Consider the following 21,245-nt stretch of genomic DNA (forward strand, 5'->3'; position numbering starts at 1 on the left):
TTCAAGCGCTTCTCCTGACTCAGCCTCCAGAGGAGCTAGGATTACAGGCCACCGCACCCAGCTAAGTTTTTGTATTTTTAGTAGAGTTGGAGTTTCACCGTGTTGACCAGGCTGGTCTCAAACTCCTGGCCTCAAGTGATCCACCCACCTTGGCCTCCCAAAGTGCTGGGATGGCAGGCGTGAGCCACCATGCCTGGCCAAAATTTTTTTTGTAGACACAAAATCTCCCTATATGCTCAGGATGGTCTGGAACCCCTGACCTCAAGCCATCCTCCTGCCTCAGCCTTCCAAGGTGTTGGGATTACTGGCATGAGCCACCGCATCCAGCCCTACTCATTTCTGTATCTCCCATATGTAATTTAATACCTGATACCGAGTATTCTGTAAATCTTGGTGAATGAAAAGGGAATTGAGGAAGTTATAAAGAACTTTAGAGTAAAAAGTAAGAGGCAAAGTCATGTGTGTTATTATTTCCTTAATGAGAGACATAGCAAAGAGGTGAAATTAGGGAAGCATTCTCTTTAAAATTCTAACCCCGATTTCTTAAATAACAATGGTCAAGTTCATTGAAATACACACAACTTTGTCTGCTCTTCAGCAATTTCTAACAAGTAATTTTTAGGACAAAAGGATACAATAAAGTTAATGTAGTTTTATGTTTCTAAAAAGGAAATGCTTTTTAAGTTAATAAAATACAGTGTTGCTTGTTTTTGTTTGTTTGTTTGTTTTTCAAGCTTCAGGTTTAGTGTTAAGATCTTTTGATTCCAGATAAAGAACTAACTGGTAGTTACTCCAAACAAAGCTTATATACAGCTTAAAAACTTTCAGGAATTAGAGATTCCTGGGCTAGGGACAGAATGAGAAATCAAAGGCAGCTCAGATGTGTGAAAGGGGAATAGATTAGTACCATCTTGCTCATGCCTTCTCCCTCTGAGCCAGTCAGACACGGAAACGAATAGCCAGTTGGGTCTATATATGAGCCTTTAACATAACTTCTTATTCTGGCAAGCACAGAGAGCTTTCTGCTTAAAGCAATATCAGCTGGAAATGAAGTTATTATTTTAAATTACAAGAGTTCTGTCATAAAAGCATCTCTGACATATGGGAATACCTGCGAGGGAAAGAAAATACAGGAATAAATAGGGCATGGAACAATTATTCTAACAGAGTGGAGTCTGGTGTTTAGTACTGTGGTATAGAGATTCAGTTCAGATCAACCAAAACTAGCATAAAAACAAACTGAAACATGACAAGAGACCTGCTCAGTTCTGTTATTCTGTCTCTTTTTCTTTTTAAGGTAATTTATTTGGAATTTTTGGAAGTTGCTTATTCAGTACTTTAATTTATGCTTCAAGATGTAAGAATATAGCCACTTAAATTGCCAAAGTCATTGAATTCATTTGAATCTTATATTTTAAATGTATTCCATTCCTGAAAAATGAAAATAATTAAAATATAATTCTTTTATAATATATTCACTTTGCAAGTTACTATTTAATAGTAATGTAAATATATTGCTAGACATATTTCCACAGAATAAAATCTAGATATAAATAATGGAAGTCTGGGTTCTCCAGTGAATTATAAAAGGAGAAGTTGTTATGTAGGAAGAGGGTAATATCAAGCAGAAAACACACACACACACACACACGAGAGAGAGAGAGACCTGTAATTCTCCCATTTCTTTCTTCCATCTACTTCCTGGGTTTGCCTTTATACTACGATTGTTTGTGTTTTTGTTTTGGTTTTAAAGCAAGTTTAGGTTTAGGTGTTTTACTTGGAAGGGAGAATCTAAGTCAATGGTCAGGAGAATTTTTTAAAATCTCTTCTGCAGCTAAGTTTCTTTCCTATATAGCTAAGATGTATTGATCATTTACTATGTGCCAGACACCTGGTATTCACAACAGCTTTGTAAGGGTAGATTCTATTTTTGTTTCCATTGTGTGGAGGAAATTGAAGGTCAAAGAGGTCAAACAATGTTGCTCTCTTCATACTCCTTGTAAGAGGCAAGGCTGGCACTCAGACCCGTGTTTATCTAATCATAGAGCTTGAACTCTTAACCACTATCAGGGACCACATAAGTACTTCATTGTAGAATTTTTTATTATTGAAAGGAATTCTCTAGAATCAGAAAAAGGTCATACCTTCTATATAGCTTATCTTTCAGGATTTGGAAGTAGATCTGTTGTAATGAGCCTTTCTTTGTAACTACATCTCCACTCACGTTTTAGACTTATTGAATAATATTTTTTATTTATTTTCATTTTTATTTCAGAAATGTTTTGCAGTATAAAAGAACTTTATCTCAGCATAATAAAATCCACATTTAGGAATCCTAACTTTTACTTGAAGAAACATTCCAGTTTTGCCATTGAGTACTCTATTTATTTTGCTACTTATTCTTTCATATGGTCAAATGAACAGTCACGTCTTACAGTGTTGAAGTAGCAGGTTAAATTATATCCATTAATTTTCATCATAGATAGGTTTCCTTAATTGACTCTCTGGGACTAAAATATTTATGTAGTTATATCCTCTGCATCATTGTTCTAGTTTTAAGTACAGGTAATGTTGACCAATAACCTGTTTTAATAGGTAAAAAACTGTACATAATCTCTTTGAGGTATTTTTTAGGATTATTTCTTGCTACCTGGAATACTTACAGAAATGTAGAACTAAGACTGGGCACAGTGGCTCACATCTGTATCCCAGCACTTTGGGAGTGCTGGGTGGATCACCTGAGGTTAGGAGTTCCAGACCAGGCTCGCCAACATGTTGAAACCCCATCTCTACTAAAAATACAAAAATTAGCTGGGCATGGTGGCACCTGCGCTTGTGATCCCAGCTACTTGGGAGGCTGAGGCACGAGAATCGTTTGAACCTGAAAGGCGGAGGTTGTAGTGAGCCAAGATCACACTGCTGCACTCCAGACCAGGTGACAGAGCAAGACTATCAAAAAAAAAAAAAAAAGAAAAGAAAAAAAGAGAAAGGGAGGGAGGAAGGAAGGAAATAGAAGTGACCTTAGGTTCATCTAATCCAGTTTTTCTCCTGATAAGCACGAAATCTTAAGTTGGAGTTCCACTTCTGGTTCTTTTATTTTCCCTTTACATGATGATACCTCTTTTGTCTGTCAGTCCGTTGCTGTACCTGTTAAAACCTGGGTCAAAACTTGTATCATTAAGGAAACTTAGCCTTGTTAATAATATTGTTTGCTCTGCTCGTTTACATTTTATATCCAGTTAACACATTTAAGCAAAGGAATGTTTTAGGAAAATTCAGTGTATTTAAGTATATGGAGAGAATGTCAGCAACTTAGAATTTCTTTGTGAATTTGTTTTAACCTGTCACATTTATATATACAAATAATAATTGTAGTAACATCTCCACAAATAGTCACGCCATTTTCAAAAAATATATAAGCCTTGTAAATTTTGAAGTAAAATGGAAGGTCTTCAAAGTGCAACATTTCTATTATGTTGCCATTGAGACCATGGGATTTTTTTTCTTGTTTTTATCTTTTACCTCATTCAGTAATGCAATCTTATCCACTACCCACTTTTGAAGTTTGGCAGTATTAATAATAAATAATGCTATAGTTTTACTTGAATGGAAATTTTTTAATTTTTATCTGATCAATTTTCCCATGCTTGACTTTTTTTTTATTTTTAGTTGACACATAATAATCATATTCATTAGTGGAATACAGAATGAATGATAGTTTGATACAATGTATAATGATCAAATCAGGCTAATTAACGTATCTGTCACTGAAAACATTTATCATTTCTTTGTATTGTGAGCATTCAAAATCTTCTCTTAAAGCTTTTTGAAAATATGCAGTAAGTTATTGTTAACCATATTTACTCTAAAGTGCTATAGAACAGTAGAAATCATTCCTCCTGTCTGATCGTAATTTTGTATCCATTAACTAACCTCCTGCTATCCTCCCCCACCCCACCCACTGCTGTTTCTTCCCCTACTACCCCACCACCGTTCTCAACCTCTAATAACCACAATTCTACTTTGTACTTCTATGAGCTCGTTTTTTTTTTTAAGCTTCCACATGTGAGTGAGAACTTGTGATATTTATCTTCTTATGCCTGACTTATTTCACTTAATGTCCCCCAGACTCATCCATGTTGCCAGGAATTATAGTATTTCATTCTTTTTAATGGCTGAATAGTATTCTGTTATGTATATGTACCACATTTTCTTTATCCATTCATCCGTTGATGGACGCTTAGATTGAGTCCATATCTTGACTATTGTGAATGGTGCTGCAGTAAATGTGGGGTACACATATCTCTTCAATATACTGATTGTCATTCTTTTGGATAAATACCCAGTAGTGGAATTGCTGGATTATATGGTAGTTCCATTTTTAGATTTTTTAGAAACTTCATACTGTTTTCCATAATGGCTATATTAATTTATATTCCCATCACCATGTTAGACTGTTACACAGGATTTCAGAAATTATAGTCATTTTGCTTTATTGATCTAAATTACATAATAAAGGTAAGTTGCTTCTCCTGATCAGGCTTATTCTTCTGGGATTAGGTCCTTTCCTTTCCCTTATGTTTCTCTTCATGAAACTGTAGAAGAACCAATGAACAAAAATTACATATTCTCCACTCAGTCTTTTCAAACCCCTCTACCCTTCTGTTACCATAACAGTGTTTTCCTGCTTCAGAGTATGGAAATAAAAGGTCATGACTTGCAATAATAAGAACCATTCTGGAATCCATAGTAGACTCCATGATGAAACTGAACAAAACTGAAACCAAGCCTGGGCAACATGGCAAAACCATATCTCTACAAAAAATTAGCCAGGTTTGGTGGCGCATGCCTGTAGTGCCAGGGTTACTTGAAGGAAGGCCTTGAGTGAGTTGTCCAGGTCCTTGGCATTTGGAACAAAGAAATGAACAAAACCCTCAAAGTAACAAAGGAACAAAATGCATGAATGAAGCAGCAACAGCAGGGATTTGTTAAAGCGAGAAAGCGCTCCACAGGGTGGAATCGGGCCCGAGTAAGCGGCTCAAGGGTCTGGTTACAAAGTTCTCTGGGTTTTAAGTACTCCTTTTGAGGTCCCTATTGGCTGCCTCTCATCTGGATGAAGGATTTGGTCTTTTGCTAATTAAAGGCTGAGGTGAATTGGCATCCTGTGCAGGACGTTTGCCCTTTCCATCTGAGATGTAGTGGAAGCGGGAAGGTTGTAGGGAGAATAATAGTCTTTGATCCTTTGTTACTCTGGCGTGGGGAGATGGGGTTTTTCCTTTCGGTTTAGCTTTAAGAAGTGTGCATTAATTGGCTTTAGGTTCCCTGTCCTGGACCCAGGTGTTTTCCCTTTGACTGAACTTTAGGAAATTATCACAAATTGGCCTTAGATTCCCTGCCCCCAGACCTTGGTGTTTCTCTTTTAGGAAGTTAGCACAGACTGGCCTCGAATTCCCTGCCCCTAGACCCTATTCTCCTGCCTCACCAGTCACTTGGGAGGCTGAAGTGGGAGGATCACCAGAGCCCCTAGAGGTGGAGGCTGCAATGAGCCATGATCATGCCTCTGCAGTCCCGCCTGGGTAACAGAGTGAGACCCTGTCTCAAAAAGAAAAAAAATAAAAGCAGAAGACTGAAAGGAAGCCACCATTCTTTTTACTCCATGTAGATATGACACCTCTTTTGAAAATAAGCTGAATCTTGATTATTTCTATACTGCTAAATAAAAAACTGATTCTTAGGAATAAGGAGGAAAGAACCTGTAAAGAAATAATTGTAGGTTTTGTTCCTCTGACTTAAAAAATGCCTTATTGGTAAAACATCTCCTCACCACCACCCACATACATACACTCAGAAACATAGATCTGTTTTTAGATCCTGTAGTCTGTAGTCTATTCAAATGTCTTTTTTATTTCTGCATCAGTTTACTTCTTTTTAAAACTACTTTGATTGTAGGTTATGATTTGAATTTTTAGAATATTTATTCTTTTTGCACATTTATTGTATCGGTGAACTGAGTATCAAAATGTCAATTTCCTTTTTTTTTTCTTTTAATTTAAGTTCTAGAGTACATGTGCACAACATGCAGGTTTGTTACAAACGTATACATGTGCCATGTTGGTGTGCTGCACCCATTAACTCGTTATTTACATCAGGAATATCTCCTAATGCTATCCCTCCCCCCTCCACCCACCCCACAACAGGCCCTGGTGTGTGATGTTCTCCTTCTTGTGTCCAAGTGTTTTCATTGTTCAATTCCCACCTGTGAGTGAGAACACAAAATGTCAATTTTCTACCAAGAAGAATCCTATTGAACTACTACTGAGATCTCATTGAATTTATAGGTGTTTATTTAAAAAAGAAAGAAAGAAATTGACACCTTGACAGTGCTGAGTATTCCCACGTTATGATAGATACCTCCCTTCATTCAGGTCCTCTTTCTTTTTTTTTATTTTTTTTTTCCTAGACAGAGTCTCGCTCTGTCTCCCAGGCTGGAGTGCAGTGACTTGATCTTGGCTCACTGTAAGCTCCACCTCCCGGGTTCACACCATTCTCCTGCCTCAGCCTCCTGAGTAGCTGGGACTACAGGCGCCCGCCACAATGCCTGGCTAATTGTTTGTATTTTTAGTAGGTACGGGGTTTCACTGTGTTAGCCAGGATGGTCTAGATCTCCTGACCTCGTGATATGCCTACCTCGGCCTCCCAAAGTGCTGGGATTACAGGTGTGAGCCACCGCGCCCGGCCCAGGTTCTCTTTTAATGTCTGACAGTAAAGTGGTTTTTTTTTATTGAGATATAATTTACATAGGATAAAACTTTACTCTTTTAAAATGATTCAGTAGTTTTTAATACTTTCACTAAAAACTACTGAATAACAATATTCAGCAACCATCACTGCTTTCTAATTCTAGAACATTTCTGTCACTCCAAAATGAAAACCCCATACCCATTAGCAATCACTCCACCATTTCCCCCTCCCTCTATCCCCTGGAAACCCATTGTGTACTTTTTGTCTATGGATTTGCTTATTCTGGACATTTCATATAAATGGAATCATACAGATTTTTTTTTTTAATGTATTCTTTTTTGTTTACTCCTTTCACTTAGCATACTGTTTTCAAGGTTCATCCACATTGTGGCATATGTCAGTACTTCATTCCTTTTTAAGGCTGAATTATTTTCCATATGGGTATACCATTTTTTTATCCATTCATCAGTTGAGAGACATTTGGGTAGTTCTACTTTTTGACTATTAGGAATAATGTTGCTTTGAACACTGAGGTACAAGTTTTTGTGTGAACTTGTTTTCAGTTTTCTTGGATATATACCTAGAGTGGAATTGTTGGGTCATATGTTAGGTTTAAGAAACCTCCAAACTGTTTCCTACAGCAGCTGTATCATTTTACATTCCCACCAGCGATGTATAAGACTTCTGGGTACATGTGCATAATGTGCAGGTTTGTTACATATGTATACTTGTGCCATGTTGCTGTGCTGCACCCATCAACTCGTCAGCACCCAACAACTCGTCATTTACATCAGGTATAACTCCCAATGCAATCTCTCCCCCCTCCCCCCTCCCCGTGATAGGCCCCGGTGTGTGATGTCCCCCTTCCCGAGTCCAAGTGATCTCATTGTTCAGTTCCCACCTATGAGTGAGAACATGCAGTGTTTGGTTTTCTGTTCTTGTGATAGTTTGCTAAGAATGATGGTTTCCAGCTGCATCCATGTCCCTACAAAGGACACAAACTCATCCTTTTTGATGGCTGCATAGTATTCCATGGTGTATATGTGCCACATTTTCTTAATCCAGTCTGTCACTGATGGACATTTGGGTTGATTCCAAGTCTTTGCTATTGTGAATAGTGCTGCAGTGAACATACGTGTGCATGTGTCTTTATAGCAGCAAGATTTATAATCCTTTGGGTATATCCCCAGTAATGGGATGGCTGGGTCATATGGTACATCTAGTTCTAGATCCTTGAGGAATCGCCATACTGTTTTCCATAATGGTTGAACTACTTTACAATCCCACCAACAGTGTAAAAGTGTTCCTATTTCTCCACATCCTCTCCAGCACCTGTTGTTTCCTGACTTTTTAATGATTGCCATTCTAACTGATGTGAGATGGTATCTCATTGTGGAACTTAAAGTATAATACTAATAATAATAATAAAAAAAAATTTTATATGGTGTGATGTTGGGGTCCAACTTAATTCTTTTGCATGTGAATATCCATTTGTCATGGCACCATCTGTTGAAATGACTATTCTTTACCCATTGAATTGTCTTAGCACTTGTTGAAAACCAGCTGACCATAAACATAAGGTTTTATTTCTGGAAAAAAAAAAAAAAAAAGACTTCTGATTTCCCCACATCCTCACCAACACTTGTTTTCTTTTTCTTTTTTTAAATTATAACCATCCAAGTAGTGAGTATGATGCGTAGTATCTCTTGTGGTTTTGATTTCCATTTCCATATAACTAATGACATTGAGCATCATCAGCTTTTCATGTCCTTGTTGGCTATTTGTATGTATATCGTCTTTGGATAATTGTCTATCCAAATCCTCTTAAAATCCTTTTAAAAATTTGAAGTTAAAAATTCAAATCCTTTTAAAAATTTGACTCTTTGTCTTTTTATTTTTTACTTATAAGAGTTATTTTATATCTTAGATAGTAGACCCTATCAGATATATGATTTGCAAATATTTACCTCCATTTTGTGGGTTTTCATTTAGTGATGTCCTCGGAATCACAAAGGTTTTTAATTAGATGATGTCTAATTTATGTTTTTTCTTTAGTTTCTTGTGCTTTTGTTGTCATATCTAAGAATCTGTTGCTTAATTCAAGGTCATGAAGATTTATACCTATGTTTCCTTCTAAGACTTTTATAGTCTTAGTTCTTGTGTTTAGGTCTTTGGTCCATTTTGAGTATATTTTGTATATTGTGTAAGGTAGAGGACCAAATTCATTCTTTTGTGTTCAGTTGTCCTGTAACACAAAAAATACACATTAATTTGAGATGAATTATAGAGCTAAATATCAAAAGAAGAAAAGTAAAACCTTATTAAGATACCAAGTATCTTCATAACCTTGGAGTAGTCAAAAATTTAATGAAAAAGCCACCAAAAGCACTAGCCATTTTTTAAAATACTAACTGGGACTTTATTCAAATTAAGAACTTCTGTTTATCAAAAGATCTTATTAAGAGAGTAAAAAAAGACACACCATAAACATTTTTCACAATATATATCTTTAACAAAAGATTGGTATCTAGAATATGTAAAGAACTCTATAAACCAATAGAAAAAATGAGAAAAAGTTTTGAACACAAACATCAAAAAAGAGGCTTTCTGAATGGTCAGTAAGTACATTAGTTGTCAGAAAAATAAATATTGAAACCACTACAACATACTCTGCAGACCCACTAAAATGGTTAAAATTTAAAACACTGATAATATGAAGTGTTCATGATGATGTGGAACAACTTAAACTCATACATTGCTAGTGGAATGTAAATTGGTACAACTATTTGGGGAAAATGTTTCATGCTTTCTACTAAAGCCTAATTTTTATCTACCTTATAACTCAGCAGTTTTACTCCTAGGATCTATCCAAGAGAAATAAGTGCAGATGCCCACCACCCACCGAAAACATGTTCACAGTGTCTCTATATGTAGGAGCCCCAAACTGGAAACACTCATCAGTAGTAAAATCAGTAAATACATGTTGCTATATACTGCAGTAAAAAAGAACAAACTAATACTACGTACAACATGGACGAATCTCACAAAGACAGTACTGAGCAAAAGAAGCCAGACACAGAAAAATATATATTGTATGATGCCGTGTAGATGTAGTTTCAAGAGCAAGTGAAACTAATCCTGGTGACAGCCCTCAGTTTTGCAGTTACCTCAAGATCTGCAGGAGATTAAGTTGAATATTTAAAAGGGAGCTTTTTGCGGTGCCAGAAACGTTCTCTATCTTTATGTGGTTGGTGAGTACATGATAGTCTACCACAGTAAAAATTCATTGAACTGTATACAAATGTTAGACATTTGTATTTTACTAGTATGCTTTGATTAAAAAAGTGAAATGCATGTATAGATATAGATTGGATGAGGTAGACATAGTATTTAATTATCATTTGTTGAAGATATTAAACTCATTAATTAAAGATAATATTTTCATTTTACTTGAGTCACTTTTAAACAAGTCCTCTATAGAGTTTTGACAAAGGAGAACCATAATTTCTTCAGTCTTTATTAACAGACTTTAGAGATCACAAATTAGAGTCACAAGAGAGAAAGCCTGCAGGGACTGTCTGTGTCTTCCTCCAAAGAGGAAAATCATGGTGAATATTTTGAAAAGAAGCTTTAAATTAAGTGATTTTTCAAAGATTTAAGTCCTTTGCCTAGCAGTAGTCTGTGACAATTGCTACAGCGTTCCCAGTGGGAATATGGTACATTTGAGATGACAGAAAAACTAGGAACCACTACTCCCAAGCATTTTTTCATTGCCATTAAAATGCATTGCTCTGCCTGCTTAGTAAGGAAGTCACTGAACATTTGAGCATATACATCTCAGTGAAATTCAATTATACCAACATTGTAGTTGTCGGCTTAGTAAACTGAACTTTAAAGTTTTTTCTATTTTTGTGGGATTGTGAGGATCACAAACTACTAAAATAGAACAATTAACTCTGGGAACCTTTTGATGATTAACTTTATCTGGTGAGTACAGTCATCCCCCTTTATCTGTAAAGGATTGGTTCCAGGATTCCACACAGGTGTCAACATCTGAGGATACTCAAAGTCTCATACAAAATGGCTTAGTATTTGCGTATAACCTAAGCGTATCCTCTCATATACTTTAAAACATCTCTGGATTATTTATAATATACCTAATACAATGTAAATGTTTTATAAATAGTTGTTGTATTGTTCAGGGTTTGACAAGGGTAAAAAGTCTATACGTGTTCTGTGCTGATGCATTTGTTTTTTCCAAATATATTCTACCTGCTTGGTTCATTTTGCGGATGTGGAACCCGCTGATATGGAAGACTGAACTGTATTAATTTAAAAGTTTTTCGGATCATCACTAAATATTTTATGATGAATGATAATGCTGATTGTTCAATTTTATGATTAGGTTTCTGTTCACTAGTCATCAGTATATATTTGAGGACTTTCTTTTTTAAAGGGACAAAGCATTATAACTTTTACGACATAGATAGGTAATATAGCTAGGTAGGTTAACCCTTAATAGCACATGAGAAGCATCTTAGACTAGCCCTAGTTGGGTAAAGAAAGGTTGAGTCAAAAGAGTAAATAATAACTCCTTTGGAACAGAGCAGGGGACCGTCAGGAAGCATCAGGGTCTGTGTAGCTTCAGATGAATGCAAAGGGCTGTCCTTTGAAGAATGTACCTTCTTCAGTCTCTGTCACAGATACTGTGCGACTGGAATCACTATGAGGTGCTCTTCAAGTGTTAATTCAGAGCTAAGTGCTTCTCTGGCTTTGGCTACTCCTTAGGAAAGGAGGACAGGATATGGGTATTATGACCCTCTCAGTGCGGGGCCCTTACTGCTTTTGTCTTTTGGCTTTTACTTCTGCTAGTACATCTTCCTGTATGTCCTCAATTTGTTATGCTCCAGAAGGGGGAGTATTCTGTTCTGCCTTCTAGAGAGTCCCAATGGGATACTACCTTGTTTTCTTTTTAATATGTCTCATTCTTATTAGGATAAGCAAATAGTATTATTGCAGTACAGTTAGTGGGAAAAACTGTTGTAAGATTGTTACAAGATAAAGGAAACAAATGTCAGGGCATATCATGCACATAAAAGTTATTAAACTCGGCACTCCTAGCAATCATAAAAGAGATATGTCTTTGCTGATTCTTAAGAACTCATTGAAAACCACTTCAGTAGGCCGGGCGCGGTGGCTCAAGCCTGTAATCCCAGCACTTTGGGAGGCCGAGACGGGCGGATCACGAGGTCAGGAGATCGAGACCATCCTGGCTGACACAGTGAAACCCCGTCTCTACTAAAAAATACAAAAAAACTAGCCGGGCGAGGTGGCGGGCGCCTGTAGTCCCAGCTACTCGGGAGGCTGAGGCAGGAGAATGGCGTGAACCCGGGAGGCGGAGCTTGCAGTGAGCCAAGATCACACCACTGCACTCCAGCCTGGGCGGCAGAGCGAGACTCTGTCTCAAAAAAAAAAAAAAAAAAAAAGAAAACCACTTCAGTTAAGTAACCTGTTAGATTTATAGCTGAAATATCTATAAATGACATAGGGAGTTCCTTCATATAACCTAAAAGTGGTGCAAACAGAACAAATACTTGAAATAATATGTATTTTAAGTTAAAGTAAGAACAGACAGCAGGGAAACACACTGCTAATTAATGAAAGAACTGTTTGTAAAATAACAAAACTTATACCTTAGAATTAGGTTATGGCTACACACAGTGACAATGAAACACAGTAAAGAAATATAGGGATGAAACTCAGCATTACTCATCAGTAATGAAATCGAAACTATAACAAACTATATTTGTTAACCAGTACAGTTTTGACATAGAACTTAATAAGAGCTATCTACTATTTATCCTGCAGATGTCCAATATTCTTTTTTTAAGTTTTGTATTCATATGTGAACATTTGGGAAATACACTCCAAGGTCATAAGTATTTTTGATGAAAACTTTTGGTGTCTTTTTTATACCACATTACATTTTTCCTTTTTTGATTTGTGTTTTTCTTTTTTTCTAGGAAACTGACTGGACATTCTTTCCACATGGGCTATAGCATGGCGATTTTGAATGGCATCGTAGCTGCTCTTACTGTAGCATGGTGCCTCATGTAAACCCACACTGGAGCAATATTGTTGGCAAAACTTAATCATGATTGTTTTCTAATAACAAGAAGGAGCATCATTGTCTACTCAGAAGACTGAGAAACCTGCTGTTCATTATGTAGTTCAGATATTTATCACAATCATCATCATTGTGGAAGACCTTTTAAAGCATTGTTTTAGAATGTCTGAGTATTAAGATACAGATTAATTGGCAATATCTGAGTATTAAGTACTTTCTTCAGAGTATAAGATGTTTACCTCATCTTTTTACTTTTGTGTGTGTAGTTCTTTCAAGTTGTAGAAAACATTTTAATGTAATTTAAACTCAAAAACTTGAATACAGGACAATGCTTGCCTTTTCATGTACGTACTACATTTTTTGCTAAGAAATACTGATATTTCTGTTTAGTTAAGGTAGAAATACTTCTTATTTATACATTTAGGAAAGCAAATAATGCCTACTACTCCGACTTTCATAGAAGCTACTTTTAAATCAGAATATTTAATTTTTGATATTCATATAATTAATAGAAGTTGCATTTATATTTTTATGGGGCATAGTTCCTTATGTGTTTTTTAATGTATTTTCATACTACACATTGAATTTGTATGTTTTTAAAATTATTACATCTAGACAACTGTAAATATTATTTTTTTAGCTAGTGCAAACCTAGTACCTGCCATTTTTACTAATTTTTTCTTTAAAAAAAGCAAAAAAGCACATTGACCTAAGTTTAAAATTAAATAACTTTATTTTTAACAAAAAATGCCTGAAAACAGGTAAATTATTTAAGTCATTAAAATATTGAGAAATTTGAAATTTTTACTATTTCTATTTCCACAATTCCAAATATTTATCTTGGTGTATATATTGTTCTTTAACAGAACTTGCATTATTTTGTTTTTAATAAATATAAACATGAAATTTTTGTATGTGAGAATGATTGAACTAGTTTGTTCTTAATCTCAAAAATTTAGTTACCAAAGTAGAAGAGGTGTTTTGATACTAGATATTAAAAACTACATATAGTTCATATAATTTTATAATTTTCCTCTTTAAATGCGCTTCTGTAATTGTGATATTTTGTTTTCTAAGTAATGAAGCCTTAATTTTTCCCCTCTGTTATTAAACACCTTTGATATTTAGAAAGTTACCTCAATTTTAGAAAGATGGGCTATTTCCAAAGCTGTTTTCCCTGGCCATAGGAAAACTTACAATAAGAAAGCATTGTGTAGTCAGACTGCTTATTCAGGCTAAGTGGGAATGAATTTGTGCAGTGTGTTCCCTTATTATCTACTGAATGTTCTTACTGACTAAACAAGATTTCTAAAAGTCTAGCATTTCTTTTACTATTCAAAACTCTTTGGTTGCAAATGACTAATACTGCTCCAATTTAAATTATCTGAAGTGTGTGTGGGGGGGGTATCTAAATATCAATCCCATGGCTTAAGTATTCCTACCAGAGTGGTGGTTGCAGTGAATCTGTTTTCACTCCCTGCCTTCCTTCCTGCACCCTTAAACTCCTCACCCTTTGACTCCAAAGGACCCTTTCATTGCAAAGATTATACAAGTAATTTATCTTCTCTCCACCCCTCTGTATTCCCACCCACCACCAATGTGAGTGGCTCCCTCCAGATTCTTTGTGTCTAATGACTAAGAAAGTTATTAACAGTAGACCCCAGAGATACGTAGACCCTAGACAGTCATGTGCCATATAACAGCATTTTGGTCACAACAAACTGTGCTTATGACAGTGAATTCCTCAGTAAGATTATAACACTGCATTTTATTACTATACCTTTTCTCTGTTTAGATACACAAATATTTACCATCGTGTTACAGTTGCCTGCAATTTTCAGTACAGTAACATGCAGTACAGGCTTACAGTCTAGGAACAATAAGCTATACCATATAGCCTAGGTGTCTAGTAGGCTATACCATCTAGGTTTGTGTAAGTACACTCTGATGTTCACACAATGATGAAATTGCCTAATGACACTTTTTTCAGAATATATCCCTGTCATTAAGCCAAACATGACTATATATACCTACAAAATATGTATTAATATAGATACATATAGAGAGATATGTATCTGTAAGATATTTTTGTGGAATCCTATTTCTTCTGGACTGTTACTCCCCTTTTTTGGAAAATGACCCTCCTCTCTCCCGTCTGACATAGAGAGTCCAAATATAAATCATCCAGAATGATGAGGGAAGGATAGTTACCTAACTCTGGCTGAGCTAATCCTAATCTCATTTTGCCTGGCTACAATGAATAGAATAGAGAAATGACTTAAATGAAGTAAGTCTCTTCCCAGGATTTTTCAACTTGAAATTAAGATGTGACGAAGCTGGGAAAATACAAGCCCCGGAAATGCTGGCAGCTGTAGTTCAGCCAGGTTCAGTGGGACAGAATAAGGCTGATAGGGATATTGCTAATGGCATTACCCTGGTCCATGATGCCCGGTGGCAATCCTGCCATTCTTGATACATGAATCAATAAATTTGTCTCTTTTGGCCTTTGCTGTTAACATTGGCTTTTGTCATTTGCAACAAAACAAGTCAAAATGAGCTTATCTAGCAGCTGGAATCCATCTCTATTATGAAACTGACTCAGGTGATCTCATCTCTTTATATGTAGCTTACAGCATTCCATTTAATTACTTGTGAAAGATCCACAGGATGTAAGTATTGTGGCTAGTGATTAGTCTCAGGGACTTGAAAAGACATTTTAGAATAAATTAAACTAGTTATTATTAATCTTGCTGTTTCATCAAGAATTTATTATGTCCCCAAATTCAGTTCTACCTTGTTCAAGTGTTATCAGAAAGAATATTACTGTAGTTACCAAGATATGATTCTTTAGTTATATAACATAATGAGTTTTAACTACAGCTGTTACTTAATATCTTAGCATTTCCCAGTTTCCTTACCTGTCAAATGGGAAGAATAATACTTAACAAAATACTTAAACTACAGTGAAAATACTAGATGTCAGAATTTGTAGGACCTAGAGAAAACACTGTAAAAGTAATTTGTAACTTCAAGTACATTTATCAGGACATAAGATTGAAAACTAAAGAGCTAAGAATGCAAATAATAAGCAGAAGCAGCAGAGTAGCACCCCCGCCCCCACCACACACATAAGAAAGACTGGAAATAGGAAAGATAAGGATACAATCAATGGAGACTCACACCAAAGAAGCAGGGACAATATCCAAAATGAAAAGTTTCCTTGAAAAGATGTGATTGAGAGACTTCTGGTAAGTCAGATTTAAAAAGATTTCTATTTTCCCATTTCTGCCCATTCTCTTGATTATGTCAAGTGCCAGAAACCATCTGTATTAGGGTTCTGTAGACGGACAGAATAGGATATACGTATACGTGAAAGGGAGTTTATTAAGAAGAATTGATTCACACGACCACAGGTGAAGTCCCACAATAGGCCGTATGCAAGTTGAGCAAGGAAGCCAGTACTGGTTCAGTCCGAGTTCCAAAACCTCAAAGGAAGGGAAGCCAACAGTGCAGCCTGCAGTCTGTGGCCAATGGCCCGAGAACCACTGGTGTAAGTCCAGGAGTCCAAAAGCCGAAGAACTTGGAGTCATGTTCGAGGGCAGGAAGCATCCAGCATGGGAGAGAGAAGAAGGCCAGAAGACTCACCAAGTCCACTTCTCCCATCTTCTGCCTGCTTTATTATTGCCTCTCTGGCAGTTGAGGGGATGGTGCTCACCCACATTGCGGGTGGGTCTGTGTCTCCCAGTGCACCAACTCAAATGTTAATCTCCTTTGGCAACACTCTCACAGACACACTTGGGAACAATACTTTTGCATCCTTCAATGAAGTCGACAATATTAACTATCACACCATCTGACTAAGGAAAAGGGAATCAGGACCGGTGGGCAGGAACCTAGAAAGTGCCAGAGAGTCAAGGAGAATGAAGCAAAGGGACTGTCTGATAGTGGGGATATCCTGGTCCGGATAATGTATATAGATGGATCCTTGCAGAGAGTGCCCAGTTGGCCAAGACTAGACTGTGTGCCTACTCCTTTGGCTTCTCTAGTTGAAGGCAGCATCTGAAATTATTTTGGGATGGTAGAATGGATATTGAACAACCACAGATACAAATAATCACTGTACACTCTGCTGGTCAGCTTCTCTTTTCACCCTTAAACTTACAACAGTACTCATATGTAACAATGTAGCCATTATATACTATATCCAATACCAAAGCCAGGACCTTCAGATTGTGTCCCTTCTAGTTTTGCCACATTATCTTGCTGATATTCTACAAATTACTTAGTCATTTTAATACTTATTAAGACAAGACATTTTTTTTTATGTGAACTAGAACAGTATTTTTAAAAAGGACAAAAATGGGAAATTGGTTAAAATACACTTTATATACGAGAGCAAGAAAATACAGATTGAAGTTACTATCTTATTAAAATTAAGCACTTGGTCATGACACCTTCCCTTCTATACACATGTATTCTATTTTATCTTTGCTTTGGCTACTACCTTGGCTAAATTTCTTCCCTGATATGGTGACCAAAGCTTTATTTCTGACACATTTCAGCTCTTAGTTCATCTTTTGCCACTGTATATGGCAGTATAAGAACAAATATATTTTCCTTCTATATTCTTCCTTGCTTATTTTGTGGCATCATTTGTATTATAATGTTAAAACACGCCAACTAATACAGTGACCCTCTTTTTTGTATGATTATTCATGGCATACAAAATCTAAAATTACCAGATGGCAGTTTGAACTTCCATTTCTTCTGAACCAGTTTTCCTTTTGAACTCCTTCCTTAAGTACTAAAACCTTTAAAACAGAGTTCAGAGTCAGAGGAACAGAAAGCAAAAACTTTATTATTGGGTCACTGGGTGTAATAGAAACATCTGGCAATGTCTTGGTTCTTGAACCCATGTAATATGGGCATGGGAGAAACGAGCAAAAATCAGCTCTTGGATAAAAACATACATTGCATCCAGAAAGATGCCATTTTAGTGTTAACTCTCAGCTAGCTTAGTAACTAACTCTTGAATAGATTATTTCAGTGTTTGAGGTGCATTATAAGAGAGAAGTCAACAAAATAAGAATTGAGTGTGGCCAGGTGTGGTGGCTCACACCTGTAATCCCAGCATTTTGGGAGGCTGAGGTGGGCAGATTACTTGAGGCCAAGAGTTCAGCAGCAGCCTGGGCAACATGGTGAAACTCCGTCCCTACTGAAGATACAAAAACCAGTTGTGGTGGTACATGCCTGTAATCCCAGCTACTTGGAAGGCTGAGACAGAATCATCTGAACCTGGGAAGTGGAAGTTGCAGTGAGCCAGATCACACTACTGCACTCCAGCCTGGGCAACAGAGTGAGACTCTCAAAAAAAAAGGAAGTGAGCAATTGAGCACATTGTCTTACCTCCCCAGGGTATTAAGTTCCTTGGCCTGAGCAATGCAGTGGGAATCCATGATAATGTATAAATTATGCAGTAAACAGTAGGGCTGCCAGAGGCAGGGAAAGCAAATCTAAGACCATAGTATATCTACCAGTGGGGACAAAACTGCTAAGTGCTACCTCATCTAATGCAATTAATTGGTTATCAGGTAGCTGGCTCATTCCCCAAGATATGATGCCACAAAGAGGGAGAGGTAGAGAAGATGGTGGGGTGGGAATGGGGCAGCAGAGATAGAAAGGCAGCAGCAGCCAGGAAAGCCTTTGAAAATGTGGGTCCATCTGAAAACTACCCCGCCATCCTAGCTTTTACGCTCCCATTAAGCATTGGCTTGACTGAGACGACCATCTACAGTATAGGTTATGCTGTCCACCTGCTTATTTAGAGCCTCTTTCACAATGAAGGCTTTGTTGTTAGCATTCACATAGCTCAGAAATATTCTCAATTCTGGGTCCATTTAAAGAGATCCATCTGTATATCTCTTCCCAACCTTTCTTAAGTTGGCACCAGTCCTTTGTCAAGTCCCTGGCAATCCAGCCAAACTACTAGTTTGCTCTCCTTGAATTTACATAATCCTTATTTCATACCATATTTTTTCTAGCCAAGGAGAAAACAATATGGACTGCTTGAAATTCATATTGAACTCCCTAGGAAAATTTTCTTTTTCACTGCACGTTGCTGCCACCTATGAGTGGGGGTTTATGTCCCCCGCCACTTCACTTTTAGCTGGTAGTAACATATTACACTGAATCATCTGTAAATTGGGCTTGAGTTTCAACATCAGTCAATTATCTATACCAAACCCTCATGAGGCCAGACTGGGGCTGAATGAAAAGAGGCTGCACGACAGTAGGAAGCAGGATGGGAATCTGATCATACAACTTGCTTAGGACTTCAGGAAAATTAAAGGATGCATCTATGTCAGTGGTTCTTAACTAAGGGCAATTTTGCCTTCCGGGGCAAAACATAGAAATGTAGCTAATTACTTAGCAATGTTTTGAGATGTTTTTGATTGTTACAATCGGGGGATGCTACTGGCAACTAGTCAACAGGCCAGATTGCTAAAGATTCTACAGTTCCCCAGCAGAGAGGACAGTTCCCCAGGAGAGAGAATAATTCAGTCCAAAATATCAATAGTGCTAAGGTTGAAAAACCCTCATCTATGTTAATGACAAAAGTGAATCAGATAACATCTGGTCCAGAATGGACAGCTGAGGTCACAGGGTTACTGGGAGTTCTAAGATGTGGTGTTTATTCTCGAAAATGCCCCAGTAGAAACAGCTGTTTCTCAAAAGGAAAGAGTTATTAGCTAAACAAGGTTTCTCTCTGCCAGTACCCTGCGGACCTCTGCCTCGCAAGGTCTGCCAAAGACACTGGTTTTTAACTACTATGGCCTTGTATGTTATTAAGGTTCCCCATGTAATATAGCCTCTAGCCAAAGAATTCTCACAAAAACATACCCATAAAAAATTTTCTTCCCATCTCCATAGGCAGCCTATTTTTGTACTCAAAGGAAAAATACTTCTGTACGGTTATACACAGTGCTGTTATTGAACTGAAGCTGAAACTACATTTGGCCATTTAAAGTTCCTTATATTACTAGACAACAGGCAAAATGAGTATTCTGGTACTGATTGCAGTGATTAATAATCCATCCACCAATGGGAAATCCAGTTACTGCAATACAGTGGAAGCCAGAAGGAATATGGACAAAGGTCCAAGCTGCGTCCATGTTAGACTCTCATGTTTACTTAGAGGAATATTACAACACCTGACATTGGCAGAGGCTCAAATCCTTCAGGAATGAAGTTTTGGTTAGCCTACTTGATTTAAAAAACCCTATATTTATTAGATTTCTGGCTGAAAGCCAAGGGAACATGGAATAAATATTGAACAAAATAAGTCAAATACTAGACTAGAGCCTTATCAATTTCAGAAATGAAGAACCATAACCTCTACTCATTTCCTTCCTATGGCATGTGTGTTCCTGCTTTTTTTCTTCATCTCTTCCATTATTGTATGTAGGATTTTAAACATTTGGCTAACTCTATAACTTTATGTAGGGCATAAGGTTACAGAATATTGTGATGAAATTACTATAGAACAGGGGGGCAGTGGACAATTCCTGAGATCCTGGATATGGCACTGAATACAATAGTAACCTATGAGGCTCTTGATTGTCTTCCTATAAGGAAGGGGCCAAATGAACAAGAAATTGTTGTATGATATAAGGTGGAATAGTTTTTTGGAGAAGGAGTTCTCATGGGAAGTAGTAGTTTGTGTGTGTGTGTGTTTGTGTGTGTGTGTATGTGTGTGTGTGTATGTATATATATATATGTGTGTGTATATATATATATATATATATATATATATATATATATATATGATGAAGTCTCACTTTGTCACCCAGGCTGGAGTGCAGCAGCATGATCTCAGTTAACTGCAACCTCCGCCTCCCAGGTTCAAGCAATTCTCTCACCTCAGCCTCCCAAGTAGCTGGAATTACAAGTGTGTGCCACCATGCCTGGCTAATTTTTGTATTTTTAGTAGGGACGGGGTTTCACCATGTTGGCCAGGCTGGTCTTGAACTCCTGACCTCAAGTGATCTGCCCACCTCGGCTTCCCAAAGTGCTAGGATTACAGGTGGGAGTCACTGCACCCGGCCTGCAAGTTTGTGTATATTTGTATTAGTCCGTTCTCACACTACTATGAAGAAATATCTGAAACTGGGTAATTTATAAAGGAAAGAAGTTTAATTGACTCATAGTTCCGCAGGGCTGTGAAGGCCTCAGGAAACTTACAATCATGGTGGAAGGGGAAGCAAACACATCTTTCTTCACATGGCAGCAGCAAGAAGAAGTGCAGAGCAAAAGTAGGGGAAAGCCCCTGATAAAACCATCAGATCTCATGAAAACTCTCTCACTATCACAAGAACAG

At 37.1% G+C, this 21,245-nt stretch overlaps 1 protein-coding gene across 3 annotated transcripts in view; it reads left to right on the forward strand.

The window, feature by feature from the left end:
* The window catches only part of LOC105492657 (ARF like GTPase 6 interacting protein 6), a 49,037-nt gene extending 29,486 nt beyond the window's left edge, over positions 1 to 19,551 (forward strand). Inside the window, exon 5 of one of the 3 annotated variants that reach the window (XR_003020658.2) lies at positions 12,765 to 19,551. Coding sequence is in view for 2 of the 3 variants with exons in the window: in XM_011759883.2 (XP_011758185.1) it covers positions 12,765 to 12,858 (94 nt within the window). In the remaining variant the exon portion in view is untranslated. The remainder of the gene's footprint in view (positions 1 to 12,764) is intronic. The other 2 variants (XM_011759883.2, XM_024796269.2) reach the window with 2 other exon arrangements.
* The last annotated feature ends 1,694 nt before the right edge of the window (positions 19,552 to 21,245 follow it).

Source organism: Macaca nemestrina, chromosome 11, assembly GCF_043159975.1.
Source record: "Macaca nemestrina isolate mMacNem1 chromosome 11, mMacNem.hap1, whole genome shotgun sequence".
In the NCBI taxonomy this organism is placed as follows: Eukaryota; Metazoa; Chordata; class Mammalia; order Primates; family Cercopithecidae; genus Macaca; species Macaca nemestrina.